The sequence below is a fragment of the Mobula hypostoma genome, chromosome 4 (assembly GCF_963921235.1).
Source record: "Mobula hypostoma chromosome 4, sMobHyp1.1, whole genome shotgun sequence".
NCBI classification, from domain to species: Eukaryota; Metazoa; Chordata; class Chondrichthyes; order Myliobatiformes; family Myliobatidae; genus Mobula; species Mobula hypostoma.
Window position 1 is genome coordinate 24,748,381 of NC_086100.1, and position 25,449 is coordinate 24,773,829.

At 42.0% G+C, this 25,449-nt stretch overlaps 1 protein-coding gene across 1 annotated transcript in view; it reads left to right on the top strand.

Annotated features, from left to right (window-relative positions):
- LOC134345172 (sodium/hydrogen exchanger 9-like) overlaps window positions 1–25,449 on the top strand; it is a 585,864-nt gene that overhangs the window by 198,477 nt on the left and 361,938 nt on the right. The window contains exons 7-8 of the mRNA XM_063045405.1: window positions 1,509–1,647; window positions 17,684–17,789. Coding sequence (XP_062901475.1) covers window positions 1,509–1,647; window positions 17,684–17,789 — 245 coding nt within the window. The remainder of the gene's footprint in view (window positions 1–1,508; window positions 1,648–17,683; window positions 17,790–25,449) is intronic.

A 25,449-nucleotide genomic window follows, 5' to 3' on the forward strand; every position in this document is an offset into this window, starting at 1 on the left:
TAGTTTCAGTGACATGCCTCACATGGCGGGGTGACCAGACCACATGCAATACTCCCAATTGTGGTCTCACCACCAACTCACACAGTTGCAACATGAATTTGTAACCACAGTAGTCAGTGCCCTGGCCAATGAAGGCAAGCATGCCAATGCCATCTTCACCACCCTATCTACCTGTGTCATCTCTTTCAGGGAACTATGCACCTGTACCCCGTGGTCTCTCTGTGGAAGACGGCCTTCACTGATTCTGTGCTTTTTGTTGGAGGCTAATATTTTCTGCGTGGAGATGACCTGATAGATAATTTAAAATTTTCAATAAGATATGTGCCCTTCAGAGGAAAAAATGTCAGGAGACAATTTATAGCTTTGTTCCAGACCTTTGTTCAGTTTATGTGTTATCATAGCTTAAATACAAAATGGAGATATGCAATGAGGAATATTCTTCTGAAGAACTGGCTATGGACATAAAAAGGATTAAGGTTACTGTATGTGTACTTAAACAAGCACCTTATACATATTCAACCTATGGTATGTGTAGGAACTGAGAAATGGAAGCAGAAGTAGGTCATTCCTGTTCTATCTATTCTCATTAGGTTTCAATAGGTACATTTAATGTCAGAGAAATGTATACAATATACATCCTGAAATTCTTTTTCTTTGCAAACATCCATGAAAACAGAGGAGTGCCCCAAAGAATGAATGACAGTTAAATGTTAGAACACCAAAGCCTCTTCCAGTTCCCCCCACACATAAGCAGCAGCAAAGCAACAACCTCCCCTCCCCCACCAGCAAAAATGCATCTGCACCCTTCACCGAGCACTGAAATGTGCAACAAAGCATCAATAAAAACATAGACTTGCAGCACCCTAAAGACTACTCGTTCACCTGGTGTTCGACATTCTACAGGCTCTCTCTCTCTCTCTCTCCCTAATAAGGGAAAAAGAAGTGTCCCTGTTTCACAGCGAGAGGGGAGACATAACAAAACAATTCGTTGATTTACAATGTTAAAAGTCTGTTGCATTGCTTTTTCCGAGCTCTGTGCCCAAAGAACTCGGGTCTCCGGGCACACAGCCAGCAGCCAGCTTGCTGCTTTCGATCTTCTGTGTATTCCCATGACACATCTGGCGGTGGCACCAATCTCAAATCCATCCGCCTCCAGAGCCACGAAAATCCGGCATCATGAAGGCGCACTAGTCTTCTGGGCCGCGTCCTTGGCATATCCAATAGTGGCAGGTTGTGAGGCCCTGAGAGTGGGTCCTATTTCTGCAAAGAACCAAAGTCAGCGTGCAGCTCCAGGTCAGGGTCTTCAAAAGAACCCTGAAAAGGGAAAAAAGAGATATTATGGTTAGAAATAGAGCTGTGTTCGAAGATGCAAGCAAAGGAGTCCCATTAGGCGCCATCATCCTAAGCTCCACCCTCTGTCTTGTAGTAATAATTTGCTTACATTGTGTGTTACTTTGCTCTGTTTCTCTACAGTGGAATACTAACAATTCTTCCTTTCTTTTTACCAGCTCCATATCCATCTACAGCCCAAAGGACAATCCCCACATGTTTGACACTGCTGCTTTTTTTACATCCGTTGGGAACTTTGCCTGGATCTTTGCTGGTTCGTTTGCCATGGGCTCAGCATTTGGCGTTGTCACGGCTTTGATATCCTTTCAGAAAGAGTGCAAAATTTGATTTGTATCTGTGTGCAACCGGTCATTCGTTTTCCATTAACACAGAAAATTCTGGAGATGGCGGAAATTCAGAGTAACACACACACACAAAATGCTGGAGGAGCTCAGCAGGTTAGGACAGGCAGCATCTATGGAGAGGAATGAACAGTTGATGTTCCAGGCCAAGACCATTCATTAGGACTGGAAAAGAAGGGGGCAGAAGCAAGAATAAGAAGGTGGGGTAGGGGAGGGGAAAGGGTACAAGCTGGAATGTGATAGGTGAAACCAGGTGAGGGATTGGGTGTGAAGTGAAAAGCCAGGAAATGATAATTGTAAAAGACATAGGTCTGAAGAATAGGAAATCTGATAGAAGAGGAGAATGCACTATAGGAGAAAAACCAGGAGGAGGGGCAGCAAAGGAAGGAGATGGGCTTGTGAGAAGGGAAGGGGTGAGATGGGAACCAGAGAGGGAAATGGAATAAAGGAGAATGGGGAAGAGGAAGAAAATATCCAGACAGAGTATGAGGTATTTCTCCTCCATCCTGAGGGTGCCCTTATCTTGGTAAGAAGGTCATGGACTGAAATGTCAGAATGGGAAAGAGGGGTGGAATTAAAATGGTTGGCTGCTAGGAAATTCTTCTTGTTGTGGATGGAGCAAAGTATTTTCTCATGCCTTAATTTCAAACTAAAACTCTTAGCCAAAGGTCTATTCTGAATGGAGCTCTATAATTGGTCCCATTTGTACTGATGATCAGTTTGGTTTAAATGACTTCCCGATAAATCTCAGAGCAGTGTACTGTGTATTCAAGAGACTACAAGCATTTGTATGGAGAAATGCTGCCAAAAATAATATTTTCTAAGTAAGTTTTCAGACACAGGACCATAACAGCAGCAGGACCTTATTGATCTTCTCTTGGTATCAGATTGGTGAGTCTTCTGCATATTTGCTCTGATGGCAAAATGAATCCCTTATATCTTCAAGTACTGCCTGGTCTTCTAAATATAAACGTCTGTTGATCAATCTATTGAGATGTTCTTTATTTTCAGTCAGAACTTACTGTGGATCTTCTGATCATCTCCCGCATCATCAGAAGTCTTTGATGTAGTGGAGTGGAATGTGTGCTATCCTGTCAATTCAGTTAGAACCAGAAAGAAGTAGTAACCATTACATGGAAAAATCTAGAGAGAAATCAAGGTAAAACCCATAAAAAAAATTCAGGAATCCAGCAAGGCAATGTGAATTAAAACTGAAAAACTGATGCCAACATTGGTGGTAAAATTTTAAAATATCTTAGAAATTTAAGGCATAAAGAAAGCCATTGCTCATCATGTCCACGGCAGCTGAAGATCAGGCCATTCTAATTCTATCCATGTCTCAGGTTTTGGCCCACAGATGACAGCATATCGAATGGTCACCCAAAAGCTTTTTAAATGTGATCATTGTTTCCATCTGTTCCAGGTCAATGAGTTGCTGATACCCATGACTTTTTACTTTAAAATATTATTCATCAACTACCCTCTAATCTAGGGGTTCCCAACCATTTTTTATGCGATGGACCCCTGCCATTAACCAAGAGGTCCTTGGATCCTAGGTTGGGACCCCCTGCTTTAATCCTTTCAACAATCATCAATAATCTTTCTTTCTAGTTATTGGTTGCTCTGCAAAAGAAAATAGAGATGCCTGTTGACTCTTTCCAGCTCCATCAATTTTGTATACCTTATATTAATGTCTTGTCTTCCAGAAAATAACTCCAGTCTACCCAACCTCTCTTCATTCCTCCAGTTCTGGCAATGTCCTTGTATATCTCTTCAATCCCATCTTACTGATATCACATTTTTCCGTAATATAGTAATCAAGATAATACTCTGAAGTCTAGCTGTTGTTCTAAAGATCTCATATATCTTGATAACACTTAATCTAATGTATGACTTCCTTCAAGAGCCTTCAGAGATAGGATATGTTCAATAATCCTTCTGTTCTTTTTTACTACTCACATTGATATTCCAAGGCCTTGTTTGATGCGAACAGCTAGTGGAAGGTAGAGATTTTCTCAATTTTAAAGTAATGGGAAAGAATGTATTTATACGGGCACTGTTTCAACACAGTAAGGAGGAAGTAATAGTTAAAGCAAAGACTTCAAAGGCATCCTGATTAAGGAATGTTTACTAGTACAGGGAGAGATGACGTTGATGAATAAAGATAAAATTGCCAGGGCAATTATGTTAAATTTTATAGAAGACAAGGATCTTGTTGACAGTAGATAAGTACAAAGTGGAGATGCATTGAGATAAGCCAGATGTTTTTGAAATGCAGCATAATGTAAGATGACATAAGTCTGCAAGCTGGTTCTGGGAACATCTGAGGAGCTCATGTAGGCTGCAGCTCTGTGAATTTGTTTTCCAAATGTTTGTGATGTTACTGGGTGGTAACCACTGCTGCTTTCAGTGGAAGGAGAGAACTGGCAGCTTCTGCCATGAGCTCCACACCACTTGGTATGAAGGAAGGTAGGCGCTAAGAACATCTGTCCCACTACAAGTTGCAAATGGTGTTACACCAACATTTTCATCTCCCGAGGGGCCAGCTTCTCAAAATGCTGCTGTTGAAGTCAGAACTCAGAGAGTTTACATGATGTGTGGCTTTGACTGTAGTTCTCCCCAGCAACTACACTCTTCATTACTCATTTCCCCCTTACTGGTGACGATGGACCTTAAAGACAGGAGCAGAATTAAGCCATTCAGCCCAGTGAGCCTGTTCCATCATTATATCATGGCTGATTTATTATTCATCTCAGCCCCATTCTTCTGTCTTCTCCACATTACCATTGACTCCCTCAATAATCAAAAACCTATCAACCTTTGCTTTAAATATACCCAAAGACTTGGCCTCCTCAGCCACTTGTGGCAATGAATGCCACAGATACAGATTCATCACCCTCTGGCCCAAGAAATTCCTCCTCATCTCAGTTCTAAATGGACATCCTTCAACTCTGAGACTGTGCTTTCTGGTCCTAGACTCTCTCACTATAGGAAACATCCTCTCCATGTCCACACCATTTTGGCTGTTCAATATTTGATAGGTTTCATTGTGATTCCCTCTTTATTCTTCTAAACTCCAGCAAGTGCAGGCCCAGAGCCATCAAATGTTCCTCACATGTTTACTCTTTTATTCCTGGGATCATTCCAGGGATGATGGAGCAAGAAAGGAAGGGCTGAGAAGCCAGAACGTGAGAAGAACAACAGATTTCAAGAGTCAAATAGATGGAGGTGCAATTTAATCTAATAAAAAAAAACTAGAGCATCCTAATAGGACTCGTACTCTGAGACATTTGAATGTTGGATGCAAAATAATTAAAACCTGTCAATCATTCTTTCATTGATACGTCTGCTGATTTATCCTCTGACAGGAATATCCTCTTACATCTTCAGGAACGCTCTACAGTCTGGCTTTTGTTGTGAGGTTTCTTAAGTCAATATGTGGATGGTCCAGTGAGAGGAGGGGCTATACTGGACCTGGTGTTGAGTAATGAGCCTGGTCAGGTGACTGACCCTTTGGTTGGTGAAGAGTTAGGGGACAGTGACCACAGCTCCTTAACTTTCAGTATAGCTATACAAGGATAGGTATGGTCTCCAACCTGATGGTGTGCACACTGATTTCTCGAGCTTCCAGTAAGGCCCCCCACCACCACCATTCCCCATTCCCATTTCCCTCTTTCACCTTATCTCCTCACATCATCTCCCTCCGGTGCTCCTTCCCCCTGTCTTCCATGGGCTTCTGTCCTCTCCTATCAGATCCCCCTTTGTCCAGCCCTGTATTGTTTTCTCCATTCAACTTCCCAGCTCTTTACTTCATCCCCACCTCCCAGTTTCAGCAATCACCTTGTGTTTCTTCTTCCCCTCCCCCCACTTTCTTACACTGACTCCTCATCTTTTTTTCCAGTCCTGATGAAGGGCCTCAGCCCAAAACGTCAACTGTACTCTTTTCCATAGATGTTGCCTGGTCTGCTGAAATCCTCCAGCATTTTGTGTGTGTTGTTTGAATTTTCAGCATCAGCAGATTTTCTCTAGTCTGTGATAGGTATGGTCTGTCTGTCTGTATCTTGTTTTATGGCAGTTGGCATCCAGCTTAATGGTGCATTACCGCCACCCTCTGCTCCAGAATGTGCACTAGACTTACATTCTAAATTCCTTCACCCAATCGCGCGCGCGCACACACACACACATATATACAAACCTACACTTCACCCTCCCATCTTTGACCATCCTAGTATCCTATTCCTGTTTATTCGTCATATTCTATAAAAAACCCCTGTACCCCTTAAAAACGCTAAAAATACCCGGACTTGTGCTCTCTCACCCATGCCCAGCAACCCTTTTAATGTGAATTCCTGCATCCCCAACTCCCTTAATTTATTTCTCATCATCTCTCTCTGTATCCCATACTTCCTGCAATTCAGAACTACATGTTCTACTGACTCCTCTTCCTGACATTCCTCACACAATCCTGTCTGGTGTTTCCCTATCATTTTCAATGTTTTGTTTAATGCACAGTGCCCCAGCCTTAACCTAGTCCACACAATTTCCTCTCTTCTGTTTCCATTACCTACCCTAGTAACTGCAACACTCTTTTGTATTTGATATAAATGCCTCCCTTTCCCCTCCCTGTCCCATCTTTCTTGCCACATTCGGTTGACTTTTTCCCAGATTACACACTTAACCTCTGCTTTACTGATACTAATGTGCATTTCCACATTTTCTTTCTTTAACGCCTTCTTTGCCAACTCATCCACCCTCTCATTCCCCTTCACCCCTACATGTGCTGGAACCCATAGAAATTTTACCTGACCTCCCTGATTTGCAATTTTTGTAACTAACTGAAGGACTTCATAAAGTACATCTTGCCGACTGTTTGTGTGAAAAGACCTTAAACTTGCTAGAACTGAGGATGAAACTGAACATATCAATGCTTTGGCTTGTCTGGCTTTCTGCACCCATTGCAACGCAACCAACACTGCAGCATCTCCACTGTAAACACCCCTAACTTATTAGATGTTCTTCTGCTGATTCCAATTTCTTTTGCTGGTATTACCACCCCAAACCCTGTCACTCCTGTTTCAGGTTCCTTCGCACCATCCGTATAAATGTGAGTATAATCACTATACTTTTCCATCACATGACAGTTAAATGCATTTACCAAATCTGTTTTATATCTTTCTTTCCTTTTTACCTCTAACAAATGCCAGTCTATGACAGGCCATACAAGCTTCCATGGAGCTACAACCGGATAAACTACTGAAGGACTTATCCTCAGATCAAACACTCCACATTCTTTCGCGATATCATTCCCTACCCGACTAAAGGTATCCCTCTGAAACCTCCCATTTTCCCAGCACTCCTGCAACACTCCTTTAGTAGGGTGAGAATCATTGTGCCCCTGCAAGTTAGCCCAGTAGTTTACCATCAGTTGCATCCTTCTTAGTTCCAAAGGCATTATTCCCATTTCTACCTGTAGGGCTGACACTGGTGACATTTTAAAAGCCCCACTGCACACTCTCAAGGCCTGAGCCTGAATCACATCCAGTTTCCTTATAAGACACCTAGCTGCTGATCCATATACTATATTTCCATAATCCAGTACAGATCTCACAAAAGCCACATACATTCTCTTCAAAGCTGAACAACTTGCTCCCCATTCCCTACCAGTCAAACATCTCATCACATTTATTACTTTTTTACGTTTCTCCTCAACTTTCTTGATATGGTCTGCCCATGTTAATCGTGAATCAAATATAACTCCCAGAAATTTAAATGATGCAACCCTTTCTAATTCAACCCCATACATTCTTAACTTCTTCCCTACCTCAACCCTTTTCCTGGTAAAAAATACAGTTTGAGTTTTATCTACTGAAAATCTACATCCCCAATCATAACCCCACTCCACCACTTCATCAATTGCTTCTTGTAGTTTCCTGATTATATGGTCCATGTTCCTGCCTCTTTTCCACAAGGCCCCATCATCCGCAAATAGTGACCTACCTATATCACTGGTACCTTTGTGAAGACATCATTGATCATAATGATGAAAAGTAACGGGCTAATCACACTACCTTGAGGTGTGCCATTTTCCACTACGTACTGTTTTGATAATTCTGATCCAATCCAAACTTAAATTTTTCTACCAAACAAAAAATCTTTAATCCAATTAAAAACTCTCCCACCAACCCCCATCTTGTGCAGTTTAATTAATAATCCTTCCTTCCACATCATATCATAGGCTTTTTCAATGTCAAAGAACATTGCCACTACTGACTCTCTATTTGCCTGGGCCTTCCTTATTTCAGTCTCTTACATAATCACTGAGTCCATGGAATTCCTTCCCTTTCTAAAACCACTCTGATAACTTGCCAGCATTCCCCTTTTCTCAAGCTCATATGATAACCTTTCTGTTATCATCGTTTCCATTATCTTACATATACTTGATATTAATGCAATTGGTCTGTAGCTAGTGGGTTTTGACAGATCCTTGCCAGGCTTCCTTATTGGAATTACTACTGCTTCGATAGGTATGGTCCTTGCAGGAAAGTTTTATATTGGAGTAGGGCAAATAACGAGGGCATTAGGCAGGAATTAACAAGAGTTAATTGGGAACACCTCTTCTCTGGCAAGTCCCCATCAGACATGAAGAGGTTGTTTAAAGATCAATTGAACAGCGTACAGGAAAGGTATGTTCCTGTTAGAAGGAAGGGCAGGGATGGAAAGATAACAGAATCTTGGATATCCAGAGAGGTGATAAATTTAGTCAAGAAGAAAAAGGAATAGTATGTAAAGCATCAGAGGTTAGGATCAAATGAAGCACATGGACTAAAGAGCTAAATACCGGAGGTGAGGTGAGAGTGATAGTCCTCAAGTCAAGTCAAGTCACTTTTTATTGTCATTTCGACCATAACTGCTGGTACAGTACACAGTAACTACGAGACAACATTTTTCAGGACTGTGGTGCTACATGAACAATACAAAAACTACACTGAACTACGTAAAACAACACAAAGCTACAGACCTACCCAGAACTGCATAAAGTGCACAAAACAGTGCAGGCATTACGATAAATAATAAACAAGACAATATGCACAATAGAGGGCAGTAGGTTGGTGTCAGTCCAGGCTCTGGGTATTAAGGAATCTGATGGCTTGGGGGAAGAAACTGTTACATAGTCTGGTTGTGACAGCCCGAATGCTTCGGTGCCTTTTGCCAGATGACAGGAGGGAGAAGAGTTTGTATGAGGGGTGCGTGGGGTCCTTCATAATGCTGTTTGCTTTACGGATGCAGCGTGTGGTGTAGATGTCTGTAATGGCGGGAAGAGAGATCCCGATGATCTTCTCAGCTGACCTCACTATCGGCTGCAGGGTCTTGCGATCTGAGATGGTGCAATTTCTGAACCAGGCAGTGATGCAGCTGCTCAGGATGCTCGCAATACAACCTCTGTAGAATGTGGTCACTTTGCAGATTTGACCAAGTAATGCATCAAGGTGCCCAAGCTAAACTGGAGTCAAAGGGAATTAGGGGGAAAACCCTTCGCTGGTTGGAATCATACTTGACACAAAGGAAGATGTTTGTGGTGGCTGAGGGTCAATCATTTCATCCTCAGGACATTACTGCAGGAGTTCCTCAGGGAAGTCTCCTAGGAACAACCATCTTCAGTTGCTTCATCAGTGAGCTTCCTTCTGTCATAAGGTCAGAAGTGGAGATGTTTACAGATGACGGTACAATGTTCTGCCCCATTCGTGACCCCTCAGATAGTGAAGCAGTTCATACCCAAATGCAGCGGGACTTGGGCAATATCCAGGCTTGGGCTGACAAGTGGCACGTAACATTCAAGCCACACAAATGCCAGGCAATGACCATCTGCCACAAGAGAGGCTCTAACCATCATCCCTTGATATTCAGTGGCATCACCATCACTGAATCCCCCTACTATCAACAAGCTGGGGGTTACCATTGACAGGAAACTGAACTGGTCTAGCCATATAAACACTGTGGCTGCCAGAGCAGGTCAAAGGCGAGGAATCCAGTGGCATGTAACTCACCTCCTGACTCCCCAAAGCCTCTCCACCATCCACAAGGCTCAGGTCAGGAGTGCAATGGAATACTCTCCACTCCCCTGGATGAGTACAGCTCCAGCAACACTCAGGAAGCTCGACACCATCCAGTACAAGGCAGCCCACTTGATTGGTACCCCTTCCACTAGCATCTAATCCCTCCACCATCGACGAACAGTTGTAGCAGTGAGTACTATCTACAAGATGCACTGCAACAAGACACCAAAGTTCCTAAGGCAGCACCTTCCAGACCCATGACCAGTACCATCTAGAAGGACAAGAACTGCAGATACCTGGGAACCTCAGCACTTGGAAATCCTCTTCCAAGTCACTCACCATCCTGACTTGGAAACATATCGCCATTCCTTCATTGTCACTGGGTCAAAATCATCAAATTCTCTCTCTAACAGCACCTACACCTCAGGGACTGCAGCGTTTCAAGAATACAGCTCACCACCTTCCAAAGGGCAACAAGGGATGGGCAATAAATGTTAGTATGTTAGTGATGCCCACATCCCGTAATTGAATAAATAAAAGCATGAGTATAAAGAAGCCAAAAATTAACTAGAGAAGGGAATTAGGAAAGTCAGGAGTGGCCATGAAAAGCCCTTGGCAAGTAGGATTAAGGTGAATCCCAAGGCATTCTATACATAATTACAGAGTAAGAGGATAACTCGGGAGAGGGTGGGACCACTGAAGGATAAAGGGGGGAACATTTGCTTGGATGCAGAGGATGTGAGTGAGCTACTTAATGAGTACTCTGCTTTAGTATTTACCAAGGAAGAGGATATGGAATAGCAGGAGATCATTGCTGAGTGTTTAAGTACATAGGGGCATTTAGAGGTCAAGAAGGGTGAAGTGTTGGGCTTCTAAAGAGTATTAAGGTGGATAAGTCCCCAGGTCCTGATGAGATTTACCTCAGGTTATTGGAGGAACAAGGGACGAGATTGCTGGGGCCTTGGTCAGTTTCTTCATGACTTCTCTAGCCACAGGCAAGGTCCCAGAGGACTGGCAAGTGGCTAATGTTGTACCTTTATATAAGAAGGGAACAGGGGAAAATCCTGGGATCTGTAGACTGTTGAGTTGTCAGTTGTAGGGAAATTGCTGGAGAAAACTCTTGGGGATAGCGTAGATCAGCATTTGGAAAGCCATGGCCTGATTAGAGAGAGCCAGCAGGTCGTGTCTTACCAACTTGATTGAGTTTTTTGACAAGTTGACGAGAGAAACTGATGAGGGTAGGGCAGTGGATGTTGTCTACATGGATTGTTAGTAAGGCATTTGACAAAGTCCCTCATGGGAGGCTCATCCAGAAGATTAAGATGCATGGGCTCCATGGCAAATTGGCTGTTTGGATTCAGAACTGGCTTGCACATAGAAGACAGAGGGTAGTGTTTGAAGGGACTTACTTGAGCTGGAGGTCTGTAATTATTGGTATTCTACAGGGAGCTATACTGAGACCTCTGCTGTTTGTGATGTATATAAATGACCTGGATGAAAATGTAGATGGGTGGGTTAGTAAATTTGTGGATGACACAAAGATTGGTGGAGTTGCGGATAGTGTAGAAGACTGGCAAAGAATACAGTGTGATATAGATCAGTTGCAGATACAATATGGGCAGAGAAATGGCAGTTGGAGTTTAACCCATGTGAGGGCAAATGCAAGGAGACAGTACACAGTTAAGGACAAGATCCTCAACAATGTTGTTGAGCAGAGAGATCTTGGGATCCAAATTCATAGCTCTTTAAAAGTGGCAATACAAAGTGTGGTTAAGAAGGCTTATGGAATGCTTGCTTATATTGGTCGAGGAATTGAGTTCGAAAGTGAAGAGGTTATGTTGTAACTTTATAAAACTGGTTAGGCCACATCTAGAGTTTTGTTCTGGTTGCACTATAGGAAGGATGTTGAGGCTTTGGAGAGGGTGCAGAAGAGGTTTACCAGGATGCTGCCTAGTTTAGAGGGTATGTGCTATCAGAGAGGCTGGATAAACTTGTGCTGTTTACGCTGGAATGCCAGGGGCTGAGGGGAGATCCAATAGCGGTTTACAAGATTATGAGAGGCATAGATATAGGTCACAGGGAGTATCTGTTTCCCAGGGTTGAAATGTCTAATCCCAGAGGGCATGCATTGAAGGTGCGAGGGAATAGGTTCAGGGGGGAAGTGATGGGTTAAGTTTTTTACTCAGTGGTATATGCCTGGAATGCATTGCCTGATATGGTGATAGAGGCTTTTAAGAGACATTTGAGTAGGTGCCTGGATATCAACATTGTGTAGGTAGGTGGGATTATTGTTTGGATGTTTTTGATTTGCTTTTTAACTGGTTAGCACAACGTTGTGGGCTAAATGGCCTGTTTTTGTGCTGTACTGTTGTACATTCTATGTTCTGAAATCTATTTTTAAATTGTATTTTCGGCCAATGATGCATATTTTATAAAGGGTGAGTTGGTTCCTAGTAAACTGTAAAGTATTCTCCTGGATTTCTTTCCACTTTTAATGTCAGATGGGAAACACTTCTTACCCTTTTAGTTGGCTGAACTGTTGTTGGATGCCTGCATCTTTTCTTCTCAGCCAAGAGAGGGAGCTAATGACTGTAGCTCTCTAGTTGTGACCTGTGAACCAAAGGATTAAAAAATCCCACTAAATATTTTAATTAAAATGTTGATGTGTCTCAGTTATTACTCCTTTTTTGCATTCTTGTATTATCTCCCCATTTGCCTTTTCTTGTAGCTTCCCTGTCTCTTTCAGGTCACATTATCTCTCTCCCTCAATATTATCAGCCCTGAATTTCTATTAATTTCTCTCTCCCTGGGTTTGCATTGTTTTTCTTACATTGTCCCATTGAACCCGTCATAATCTCAAGGAACAGTACCTCATCTTCTGCCAAGGGACATTACGAGCATGGTACTGTACTTGGTCTGACTGTGTGGTGATGTCACCTACAAACAAAGACACAACACTTTTCAAATCCCTCTGCCTCTGTCAAAATGTTGTAAAGGTTGATAGTTCTTAGTGGAAACAAACCTTCAAACATCTGTCCTGATACAAGTTTCTGACCCAAGTGTTGACATTTCCTCTCCCCGCCCCCACCACACAGGTACTGCTTGACCCACTGACTTTCTCCAACAGTTTGTTTGTTGCTCTAGAATCCAGCATCTGCCGTCTCTTCTCTTCAAACATCTAACCTAGTTCTTTGTTGATTTAATTTATTTCTTGTCCTCTGGTTCCCTCTGAATACATTTTATTGAAATAGCCTGCCTACTTTCTGCACCCAAGGACAAGGTGTTTGTACCATTTTGAAGAGAAGCCTTCTTTAGGATGCAACATTAAGTCAAGGATTATGGGTCAAATGTGGGCAAATGAATAGGCATCTTAATCAGTATGGATGGTTGGACTGAAGGTTCAGAGTAATTCATTCAATGTTGTATTAGTCTGAGTCTTAGACTGTAAGACTGTTTTCTCAGTTGGGCATCAATTGGAAGTTTTCAAGGGGTAAAGGATGAACCCTCCCCCACCCCCATGCCCTGATTTGCATTTATCCCTCAAAAACAAATAGAAAAGGAAAGAGTGAAGATGATACAAACAGACAGAGAGGAAGGCAACATTGAGACACGCACTAAAAATAGTGTTGCTTGTGAGAGCATGCACTCATGACTTCTGTGGGTCTTTAGTCCTCCTTCAGAATAGAATCTCTAATACTCGGACACTGTGGTTTCTCTCTTATTTTAAGCACTTTCTAAAACAGCATTTTCTAAAACTCTGTGCACCGCTAGATTAAAAGAGAGTGCTCTCCAACCTAATTGTGGTAAGCTTTTAAAGCAGGTGATGTTCTAGTCATTATCCTTGGTTTCTCCTCTATGCTATTGTGTGAGAGGATCAAAAGGAGTTAGAGTCTTTTTGTTGAAGCTTACTAAAGGATGCTGTAGTGTTTCTCATTTTAAACAGTGGTTTTCCGGCAGAATATCTTTGTACACAGGCAACTTTTATTTTGTTCTGTAGTCTTGTGGCGCTAGTCTTCAACCATCCTCTATTTATTTACAATCATACTTCGACTTTCCTTTCCAATCCACAGATTTTAAATCAAGGCCTGCATAAAGCCTATTCACCATACGACCATATTTATATACAGTACTGTGCAAAATTCTTAGGCTCATACATATTGCTAGGGCGTGTAAGATCTTTGCTCAGAGCTGTACTTATCAATGTGGAGTGGAGAACGAGTTTTTAAGTCTGGCAGGAGCAAAGTGTTTTGGGAATGGCAAGGGTGAAGTGCCGCAAGAGGGGTGTGGGGCAGGTACAGAGGAGTGCCGGGGCGGGGGTTGGCAGCAGGGGTACAGACACACCCAGCCCTGAGACACCAGGCAAGGTCATTTGATTCCAAGCAATTGATTTATTGATCATTTCAGAATGTCTCTCCTGTGCTTTCTGCTCCCTCCCCTCCCCTTCCCCTTTTCTCAATCTTGGTTATCCAGTCCTTGCCCCCTTCTAAGGCTTCTGCACACTTACCTTGCAGGTATTCCTTTCCAACTCAAGAATAAGGTACTCATGATCGCCCAGGCTTAACAGTCAGCAGTAAAGAGCTGACTGACATAGAAGAAATCTAATGATCGCTGTGCTGTGGCATTACCTTTTTCCAAGTTCCAAGGAATTTCTGGTGTTTGCCAAGATTGACTTTAACTTCAACAGCTAACCACAACGAAGAGTTCTTTCACACAGTAAATCAGGAAGTAAAAAGCACTATTGTTAAAGATGTTACAGAGTGTGTAATCAAGGTTAGAGTATTAAGGTAGAAGCTGATTATCACAGTAAACTGTCTACATAATATAGGTAATTTTAAATCATGCTGAAATTTTAATTATCTGAGGGAAGTCAAAACACACACACACACACTCTCTCTTAGACAAACACAGAAAATCAATGACTTATGGCCTCCAGGTTTGCAAAGTAGGAGATCTAGAATAATATTAATTTATACCCCAGGCCATAACATTTTTAATTTTGCTTACATCAGATAAAATATATGAATATGTGACATTTATTTCAGATCACTGATTTCTGGAGATTATACTGGGGAAGTTACAGACAGTACAACCGGGGCAGGGTTGGGAAATTGGTTAAACTTACATCACCTTTCAACAGAAATTACTGTCGATTTCAAATCATACAGTAAGATTGAATAGGTTAGGTCTTTATTCGTTGGAACATAGAAGATTGAGAGGATTGGATAGAGATATACAAACTTATGAGGGGTATAGATAGGATAAATGCAACAGGCTTTTTCCACTGAAGTTGGGTGGGACTACAACCAGAGGTCATGGGTTAAGGGCGAAAGGTGAAAAGTTTAAGGGGAACATGAGGGGAAACTTCTTCACTCAGAGGGTTGTAGGAGTGTGGAATGAGTTGACAGCACAAGTGCTGCATGCAAGCTCGATTTCAATGTTTAAGACAAGTTTGGATAGGCACATGGATGGTAGAAGTATGGAGGGCTATGTTCCCTCGATGGCGGTAGGCAGTTTAAATGATTCAGCACGGACTAGATGGACCAAAGGGCCTGTTCCTTTACTGTACTTTTCTATAACTAATAATGGCAAACACTGACATTTTCACTATCGCTATAAGTGCAGATCCAGGCCATTCTGTGACGATGAGGTGATGGTGAACAGTTGCCCTATCACTTCCATTACAGTTGTTGATAGATCCTGAAAGGCAATAACCTAAGCACTTAAGGCTTGTAGGATTGCAGAGCAGATTCGATGGGCCAAATGGTCATGCACCTATGTCTTATCATCTGTGGGATTCAATACAGAATAATTGTTTGGAAAACTCATTGTAACATGAAGAAGGAATCCAGAAATATTTATAAATAGTGGGGCAGATATTCATCCCCTGCCATATACACTAAATGTGCCTGATACTGCTGCATCTTCGCTGAACTACTCTGTGAAATTCAATTACATTGACTTCAATTGAATCGGATTTCACAAAGGAATAGAACATTGGTTGTTGTGTTTTCCATTTAGTGTGTGTGACTGAGGATGAATGTCTACCTTAAAAGTTCTTTAATACGGTTTGATTTTTGTTTTTGAAGAACAGGATTCTTTATACTAGTTTTAAACTTAGTGTACGTATAGCTTATTTTCCTTTTGTTTCTTGAGGCTGAGAACTAAACATGTGGAATGTCAATTGAGAAAGAATTGAACAAAAAGATGAAGGGGCTGTGAGAATGGAAGAATTTTTTTTCTGAATAACAATGTGACAATTGCTAAGAAAAGATAAAATTCCTGGAAATCAAATACAAAACATAAGTCGAAGGCCAGTCCATTTGGAAACAAGACGGGCATTTGGAGTGTTGTTGGAGAAGAAGTACTTTCTAATTAGAAAGGCTATTCTAATTATAAGAAAACAAGGAAATGAAACACTCAGGAACGTACGGATGTAACTAGTGAATGATATTCTATTCTAGAGCATCTGAGGAAGTTCCTGCAAAATTGTGAGGAACTGCACATAAACACAAGGGATCTTGCAGATGATAGAAATCCAGAGCAATACGCAACACACACACACACACACACACAGAAAATGCTGGCGGAATCAGCAGGTCAGGCAGCATCTATGGAAATGAACAGTCGATATTTTGGGCGGAGATCCTTCATCGGGACTGGAAAGGAGGGGGGACGAACCCAGAATAAGAAGATGGGAGGAGAGGTGGAGGACAAGCTCTCCACTCCATGCATTGCAGTCTTGAGTATGGAGTGGTGCTCGGAGCAGAGACAGTTAAGAAAGACTTGATATGAGGTATTTAAAATAATGAAGAGTTTAGGTACAGGAAGTAAATAGGAAATTGGTTCCATTGGCTGAAAGGATAGTAGGTAGAGTGCCGAAGTATCACACATGACATGAGAACTCTTTGTAATATATTGCTTGGTAGGCTGATGGCATCAGCTCCAGTTGGAGGATTCAGAAGAGGAAGAGATTTTAAACTTGAAAGAAAACTGCAGTTATTTTTTTGGAAATGATCATGAAATTGAACAGACTAAATGCTTCTTTCAGAGCTAGCCCCAATGTCATTGGGCTGAACGTCTATCAGCAATAATTGATTCCAATGGCGAACACCAGTTTCTTTTGGAGTTGAGTGATGGGACAGTGGTTTGGTAAGAAGCGACTGGAAGTAGAAAGGTTAAAATTTGTATCTTGACTGTCAGGACTGCGGCAAACATGGTGTAAATGCTGTAGTCTTCACACGGCTGACAAGGAATAAGTTAGCTTGAGTTAGTGTTTTATATATTCTGGTCAATGCTTAATTTTTTCACTATTTTCCCAGCCTGCAGGTCGTTATGAAAATCATAGGTAAAAAAAAGCCTGTGATTCTAATACATGTGTTCTGGAAAGTTCAGCAATGTCTCCGTTTCATTATATGTCTTTAACCCAACCTTCCAAAACCCCTTCAATTTTCGGACCTTAAAACATAAGCCTAGCACCAGATCATCATTTTGAAAAGATTAGAAAACACAGAGACTGGAAATCTGAGACAAAGCTTGGAAAGGAAATCTTACACTTGATGCCTGATTTTTTTTTTGGTGTGTGTTTGCGGCAAGGACAGTGGTAGAAGCACCACAGCTTGTCGTGCTTCCATCCCAGGACAAGGGTGGGTAAGTCTGACAGTGTTGCTGTTTGCTGCTCATGCATCCTGCTAAATGGGCAACAGGCCTGGTCCAAGTTACATTATCTTCACACTTGGATAGTCTACTGACGTGCAGTGAAGGATTAAGGTGTCTAATTCTAGTTGTGTGCGATATTAGTGGATGGCTGCTGTGTGTGGGAAATACCTCAGTTGATGGAGACAATGCCTGGGAAAGGGAGGAAAAGAGAGATTTGGTGAGAAAAGGGAATGGTGCTTATTTTACTTTATCATTCCTTTCCTTAACCCACACTGTGATTACTTAACCAAATTCACCAAACTCTGCGAGTTCCCCATGCTGGAGACTGGGATTTTCTTCTTGCTATCCTGGAGTGCGTTTCTCTCAGCTGAGGCATGTGGACTGACAGGTGAGTGAAAATGTGAATGCATTCTTGTCCTGTCTTTGCAGAAATTCGATGGACCATGAGGGAGAGAGGATTTTTATCATGGCAAATGCTGAGGAAAGCTTGAATAAAAGTTTTACTCAGCGTTGACCATATGTCTATGTAAATTTCCTGCATCTTTTTGCTTAAGGCTCCTAATACAGCTCCAAGTTACCGTATGCTGAATTCCCTTCATTTTTCTTAGAAGTTATATTTGCATGAACTGCTTAATTGCTTTGCTGTTAAATCACATTGTGGTTGTTTGTGGCATTGAGTTAAGTTCAGTCCTTGCCTGTTCTTGCCCGTGCAAGCTTGTTCATTGAGGCCAAAGGTTCGGTAAGTTCCTAAATTAACCATTTGCTGACATTGGCACAGTTGGATGACGGTTTAAATGAGAGCTTTTTTTTTGAGTGGGACAACCATTAAGATGCTTTAATGAGACACGTCTCATTAGCGAGACAGAAGCATGGTAGCATTACGTATTCCAGGGACCAGCTGATTGAGCTTATGCCGGCCGGTTTAGTGAACAGAGCGGTAGACACCCCTGCTGAAATCTGGAGGAAAACACACAGAGGATGCGAAGGGGGATCACAAAGTCGAGGAAAGAGGACCGGGTTGAGACAACAGAGACTTATGGAGAAGAGGAGTTCGGTGGGTAATAAAATGAACAAGTTGACGGCGCTAGCCAGGCGTCAGAGAACACTTTGGGAGTGCAGTGTTATGTGTTTCACTGGAACGGGGCTGCACGAGGACATACCCGATCAAAACTTCTCCATGGACGGCTTCCAGACCATTCGGGCTGACTGGAAGTGCACTGAGAGCGGTAAGCGTAAAGGAGTTGGGGGCTTACTGTTCTGGTTAACAACAGATGGTGGAATCCGGGTCATATTACGATCGAGGAACATGTTTGTAGACCGGATATTGAACTTTTTGCTGTTGGACTTAGGCCATATTCCACCGAGATACAACACTGGGCGGCACGGGAGGTCGTTCCTGCCTGTGGCCATCGAACTTGCAGCTCCTCCCGTGGAGGGTCAGACACCCTGAGCCAATAGGCTGGTCCTGGACTTATTTTCCATCTGGCATAGTTTGCATTTGGTTGTTTGATTGTTTGTGGTTTTTGTAGTGCTATATTTATGCTCTATTCTTGGTTGGTGTGGCTGTAACAAAACCCAATTTCCCTTGGGATCAATAAAGTATATCTATCTATCTATCTATCTATTTATTCAGCAGAGGTATTTAATCAAGGTGCCTTCAATTTTGAGCGTCCCTTTCCCAAAGAGCATTTCACACATGTGATAAGTGTGCCCTTGTTTCTCTTTGCAAGCAGGTGCCTGTCTAGACTCAAGTACAACTGAATGTGGCCAGAGAGAGGTTTCTGAATATCTAACCCTATTCACCAAACAGTGGAGATTTCCAAATAGCCTCTGCCATGATAACTCCTGGGAAGACGAAGCGGTGGGATTTTAGTCTGGGATCTCATTATTTCCATGAACGTACATGAAATGAATGAGAAATGACTGAATGTAGCAATGAACAGGGTGCATCCTTAATTCCTGCTTTTGGCATTGGAAATAGTAATCTTCTGATGATACTACCAACAGCTTCACAGTTTAATGGTGCCTGCAGGAGCACTGGTGAAGGTGAATCACTGTGGAGATATGTATAATCAAAGTCCATCTGCCATAGTGTTGTTCACAGAAGTCTGAAAATATAATTGAATACATAAATAAAAAATCTGTGACCCTGACCATCTTGGTTCTCCCGTTCTGTAATGCATTCCTTATAAATTGAATTCCAGGTTTTAAAGAGCCTGCCATTTCTATGTCAGCTTTTTGATAAATCAGATTCCAGCCACCCGATCAAAATTATGCCTCTTGCTATTTAGTTTCTCATAAATCAGGTTGCAAGGTTCTGCATATCAGAGCTTTGAATGTTGATTTACTTATAATTTGCAGTCACAGCCTCCTTGCATTGTTCTGCTGATAAATCATGTTCCAGATTTGCCAAGGCGCTTTTTACCACTCTACCATTCCGGAGGCCCCAAATACAGCAGGCGTTCAGCATCTCTACCACAGTGAAAATGCTCTTCTGTTTCGTTGACTTCCTCTGTCTCAGAACTTTGTATGATTGCTATGGGGACAGATTACATTTCTTTGATCATTCAGATATGAAACTGGAAATAATCAGAATGAAGTCAAGTAACCAAGACTCCAATTATTTAGCCAATCATAGTTCAGGCTTCTGCACTGGCTACTGTGAACTGACTCTGTGACATACAGGCTCACTTTCATAGACTCTTTGCAACTCATTTTCTCACTGTTACTTTTATTCTCACAGTTTGTCTTCTTTTGAATATTAGTCTTTGTCTGTAGTTTTTCATAAAATTCTATTGTATTTCTTTTTTAAGTTGTAAACACCTACAAGAAAACAGATCTCAAGATAGTATATGGTAAAACACAGCATATAAAACAAAATATCACCACAAGTAAGTTAACAAGATATAATTCAAAGTGTATATAGTGCACCGCACAGGTGCAGTAAACAGCTCACTGTCCAAGTGATGAGATCTTGGTAGTGGCAAAATTTAATTTTGACTTTGACATTAAAAAATGTCAAATACTGGTCAATCGCCATTTCAAAGAAATACTTTACGCAGAATCCTTTGCAACTTCATAAAATCCCACAGCATTTTGCAATCTATTAGGTAAAGGTATTCAGCCCCCACAACCATTTTCACATTTTACTGTCTCATTTTCTAAATTTTAAATATATTGAAGTAGGTTTTTTTTGAGCTAATGTACAAAACATTATGTATCATGTCAAATCAAAAGAAAAATTCCAAAACCTGTCAACAATTTCCTAAAAAAGTATGAATCCCCTTTGTAGTTGCTATGCTAACCTTTCTCAGGTGCAATATACAGCATTAATTTACCAACTCACTTGATGTAGGAAAGTAGAAGATCACCTGTTTTCAATGAATTCATAAGAATACTGTAAATACCACCCCTCTGGCCCGGTAAGGTCCCACAGTATGATTTTCAACTGACAAAAACAAAATGAAGACAAAAGAGCATTCAAGACAAGACAGGGGACTAATAGAGAAGCACAAATCTGGAGAATGGTACAAGACTATCTCAAAGGCACTAAACTTATGTTGGAGCTCTGTGCAGTCCATTGTGAAAAACTGGAAATAAACATGAAACCACAGTCACACTGCCTAGGTCAGGCCACCCCTCTAAACCTTGTTCCCAGAGAAGAATGGCACTTGTAAGAGAGGCTATTGTGACGTCGACAGCCTTTCTGAGTGAGTTGCAGAAGTCAATGGCTACAACAGGAGATGAAGTTCATGACTCTCTTGCACTAAAAGCATATTTATGAAGCAGTGGCAAGGAATAAACTCTGACTAAAAAAAAACATATCGTTGCCCTTAAAGACTTTGTAAAGCATCACTTAGAAGATATTTTAAAGATGTGGAAGAAGGTCTTGTGGTCGGATGAGACTGAAGTGGAAATTTTGGCCTCAACACTAAATGGTACGTGCGGCATAATCAGCAAAGTGACACCATCACTACCGTAAAAAAGTATGGTGGAGGTAACATCTTGCTTTGGGGATGTTTTTCAGCAGCAGAGACTGGAAATCTGGTCAGGATTGATGGGAAGGTGAATGCTGCTAACTACTGAGAGATCCTGGATAAAAACCTGCTAGCCCCTGCCAGAAAGCTTAAACCGTGGAGGAAGTTCGTCTTTCAGCAGGACAACAACCCAAAGCACACTGCCAGAGCAACCATGGAGTGGTTTCAAACGAAGAGAATTAATGTCCCTGAGTGGCCCCGTCAGAGTCCTGACCTTAACCCAATCGTACATCTCTGGCAAGACTTCAAGATTGCTGTCCACCATGTCTCCCCAACTATGCTGGCAGAGCTACGGCAATTTTGCAAGAAGGAATGGGCAAACCTTGCTTAATCACATTGTGCAAAGCTAATAGAGGCTTTCCCTAAAAGTCTATTGGCTGTAATAGCTGCAAGAGGTGATTCAACTCTATCTGAGAAAAGTGGGATGAATACTTTTGAACTGCTGACATTTCAATTTTTTTCCCCAAGTTTTTCATGCTTTACAATTTTCCCTGTTTTTGGTGCTCTACTGTGGAAAAAAGGAGCATGTGATTCACAAATAGAAATTATCAGTTAAATTGATCAAAATCCCTGATTGTAATATTCATTTATGTGAACAAAGGGTTGGAGGCTGAACACTTTTACATGGGTCTGTAGACACAAATGGAAAAGTAGGCACCCAATTTACATGGTTCAAGCTATGACTGACAGGGAAGGAGTGATGACCTGTTTTAGGAATGTTGGTTGGGGGAAAAGCATTGAACAGAAAGCCCCCTCCCAGCTTCTTACTTCATCCCCCACCCCTTCCCCACCCACCCACCTCCCCCTTCACCTGGTCTCACCTATCAACTGCCAGCTTGTACTCCTTCCCAACCCCCCCACCTTCATATTCTGCCTTTCTCCCCCTTCCTTTCCAGTCCTAATGAATGGACTTGGCCTGAAAGGTCAGCTGTTTATTCCCTGCCATAGATCTGTGACTTGCTGAGTTCCCCGATTGTCTTTACCTGTTTGAAATCTCATTCCAGGGATGGCATCTCTGTCGGTGCAGCACTCCATCTGTGGCACCAGCAGAATGTCAGTATTAGACTCAGAGAGATCTCGTAAGGTGGCATCGTGCTCAGTGGCAGTGGCCTCTCTGGGTCCAGTGTAATTGTTTGTCCTTTATGTCCTTTGTATGACTATAAGACTCTGCTGGATATGAAGAACATCAAGTTCTTCAGGTCTACCCCACCAGTGAGTTGCTTGATAGCAGTGAAGCTGGACTTGTTGTGTCCCCTGTTGCCCACTTCAGTGATCCAAGGAGAGAGGCGTCAGAGGCCATGCGTGGAGGCAGTGCGCTGTCCAGCAAATGACGCAAGTACTTGGGGCTTTTTTCTTTTGATCTCGAGATCTGTTGGACGTTGGTACAAAGTTACATTTATTATCAAAGTATGTATACATTTTACAAGCTTGAGATTCACCTCCTTACAGGCAGGCACAAAACAAAGAAACCTCACAAGAACCTATTTTAAGAAAAGGACTTTCAAACACCCAATGTGCAGAGGAAGGAAAAACCAAATCATGCAAACAATAAACACAAGCAAATAGTGTTCTGAACCGAAGTCTATAAAGAGAGTCCGTCCACAGACCCTGAGTTCAGGACAGACCCGTGTAAACTTCATAGAACTGACGTCCCTCATCCCCATAGCATGATGCCTTGTCATCCAAACATCAGGCTCTGTTGCTTTGATACACTCTGGGGCCTGGATCCCGCTGCCTCGATTTGGCCTGTGCTCGACCTCTCTGATTTGGCCTGGCACATAAATTGTTGTCCAAGCATCGGGCTTCGTCGCTCTGATATGCTCTGGGGCCTGGTCCTTGCCGCCTCAATTTGGCCTGTACTCAACCTTTTCGATTTGGCCCGGCACCTAAATTGATCAAACCTCAGGTCTTCCTCACTCTTGACAATGGGCCCACTGCCTCGCCTTGCTTCAGTTCTGCTTCATTGAATTGCCTCCAAGTCCAAAGGGAAGTTGCAGGCTATTGTTTGCAATGATCGTTTACCAGAAAAAGAGTGATTAACAAAATATTTAATTGTTTTCTTTGTTTCATTGGCCACCAGCCAGAACTTGCTGAGATTTACCACTGCCATCTTAAACCCGAAGATAAGTAATGTAGAATGCTGCAAGTCTGCTTCAATGGTTCACTGGCTAGAACGGCTGCTTAGTTCTGGTTGTTGTGTGGATCAGGCCCTCATGCCGCGGGATTGCCTGCTGCAGGGGAGGAGATGCCAGAGACAGAGTGGCTCGGCAGGTTTCTGGGCTGTATTGTGGTCAGACTCCCATCAGTGCTGCCCTCCAGTGTTCACTCCTGGGAAGACGAGCTGGATTACATTCATCTGCGGCTGCACTAATGCATGACGAGGAACTGTTGCATACTTGTTCTTGCAGAAATGTGGCTCTAGGATAATCATCCTATGCACCATCAATCTACAGGCCATGACACCCAGGGACATGGGGTATTTTAATATCTACTTTGTGACTGTATGTTTTATTGTTATCATAATTATATGTGCTATATGTGTCTCGTGCTATGTGTGACTGTTAGCGCTCTGTTTTGCTTCTATGCCCCAAAGGAACACTGTTTCATTTGGCTGTACTCCTGAGTATGGTTGAATGACAATTAAATTTGAACTTGAAACTTGAGAAGCAAACTCTTCAGTCCACTGAAACCACACTGACCATCAAGCACCCATTTACACTTAGCTTACATTAATTTTTTTTATTCTTCCCATATACTCATCAACTCTCCCCAAATTTTATCACTCACCTAGAAACTGCGGGCAATTTACACTGACCAATCAACTGCCAAATTGCATGTACCACGAAGTGGGAGAAAACCAAAGTATCTGAAGGAAACCCATATGATCACAGAGTACATGCAAACTTGAGACAGAGGACCCATAAGGTCGGGTCAGGTCTCTGATGCTGTGAGACATTGGTTCTCTTGTTCAGCACTGCTGTGCGGCCTTCTTTTGATTGACAGTTAATGTGTAAATTGTCACATCCGGTTTTGAATCCGCGATTCTGACTACACTTAAAGAATAGATTCTCAGAACCAAGCCTCTAAAAGCCATAAATTAAGCTTATTTGCCTGTCATCTGAAAAGCTATATTTGTTTTACATTAAAATGTTTAGATAAGTAGCAATGTTTAGGAATCAATGTTGTCTTTGTTAGTTCCCCGCAGAGCAACTGACAAAGACACAGTCCTGACCAGCTTCTCCAGTAGTCAGGGCAGTAAGTTTCACTGGAAGACATTTCCATTTAAGTTTGTAAAGAAGATTAAAGTATGCAGAAAATACACAAAAGGAAAGATTTTGTAGATGAATGATGGGTTCAGATGTTTAAATACAAGGTTTTTGTGTAAGTCAGGAAAGAGGCACAAAACTTGTTGCTTCACAACAGGTTTCATTAACAGTTGATAGAACAAAAAGAAATTAAAACATTCAGTGAAAGGGGGAGCTAAGATTAGAGAAGATTAAGATGGTGCTGTTTTGAGTTTAGCTATTTTCTACCCACAGAGATAAGAAAAATTCCATTCAAATCTATAGATAATAATTAATCAATTAGAAAGTACTTATTTGGTACTGCAGTCCAAATTAACCAATGAAAAAAAAAACACTTAGTCACTTAATGCAGAACAAAGAAGCTTCCAGAATAATGCTTTGCATAACCAGCAGGTCATATTAAACCATCATGTGCATATTATAGTCAACAGTAATCATAGTAAGCAGTTAGTTGTGTGTGTATGTGTATTTTTTTTACGTACATACGCATATATATACGTCAGCAACCCCTGACAAATCCAATTAACCTTAACCTAATCACGGGACAATTTACCTACCCCATATGTCTTTAGTCTGTGGGGAACCTGGAGAAAATCCTTGCGGAGGACATACATACTCCTTTGAGATGGTGCCAGAATTCCGGAATGCCCTGAGTTGTAATAGCTTTGCATTAAACCGCTACGCTACCATGGTGCCCAATTGATAA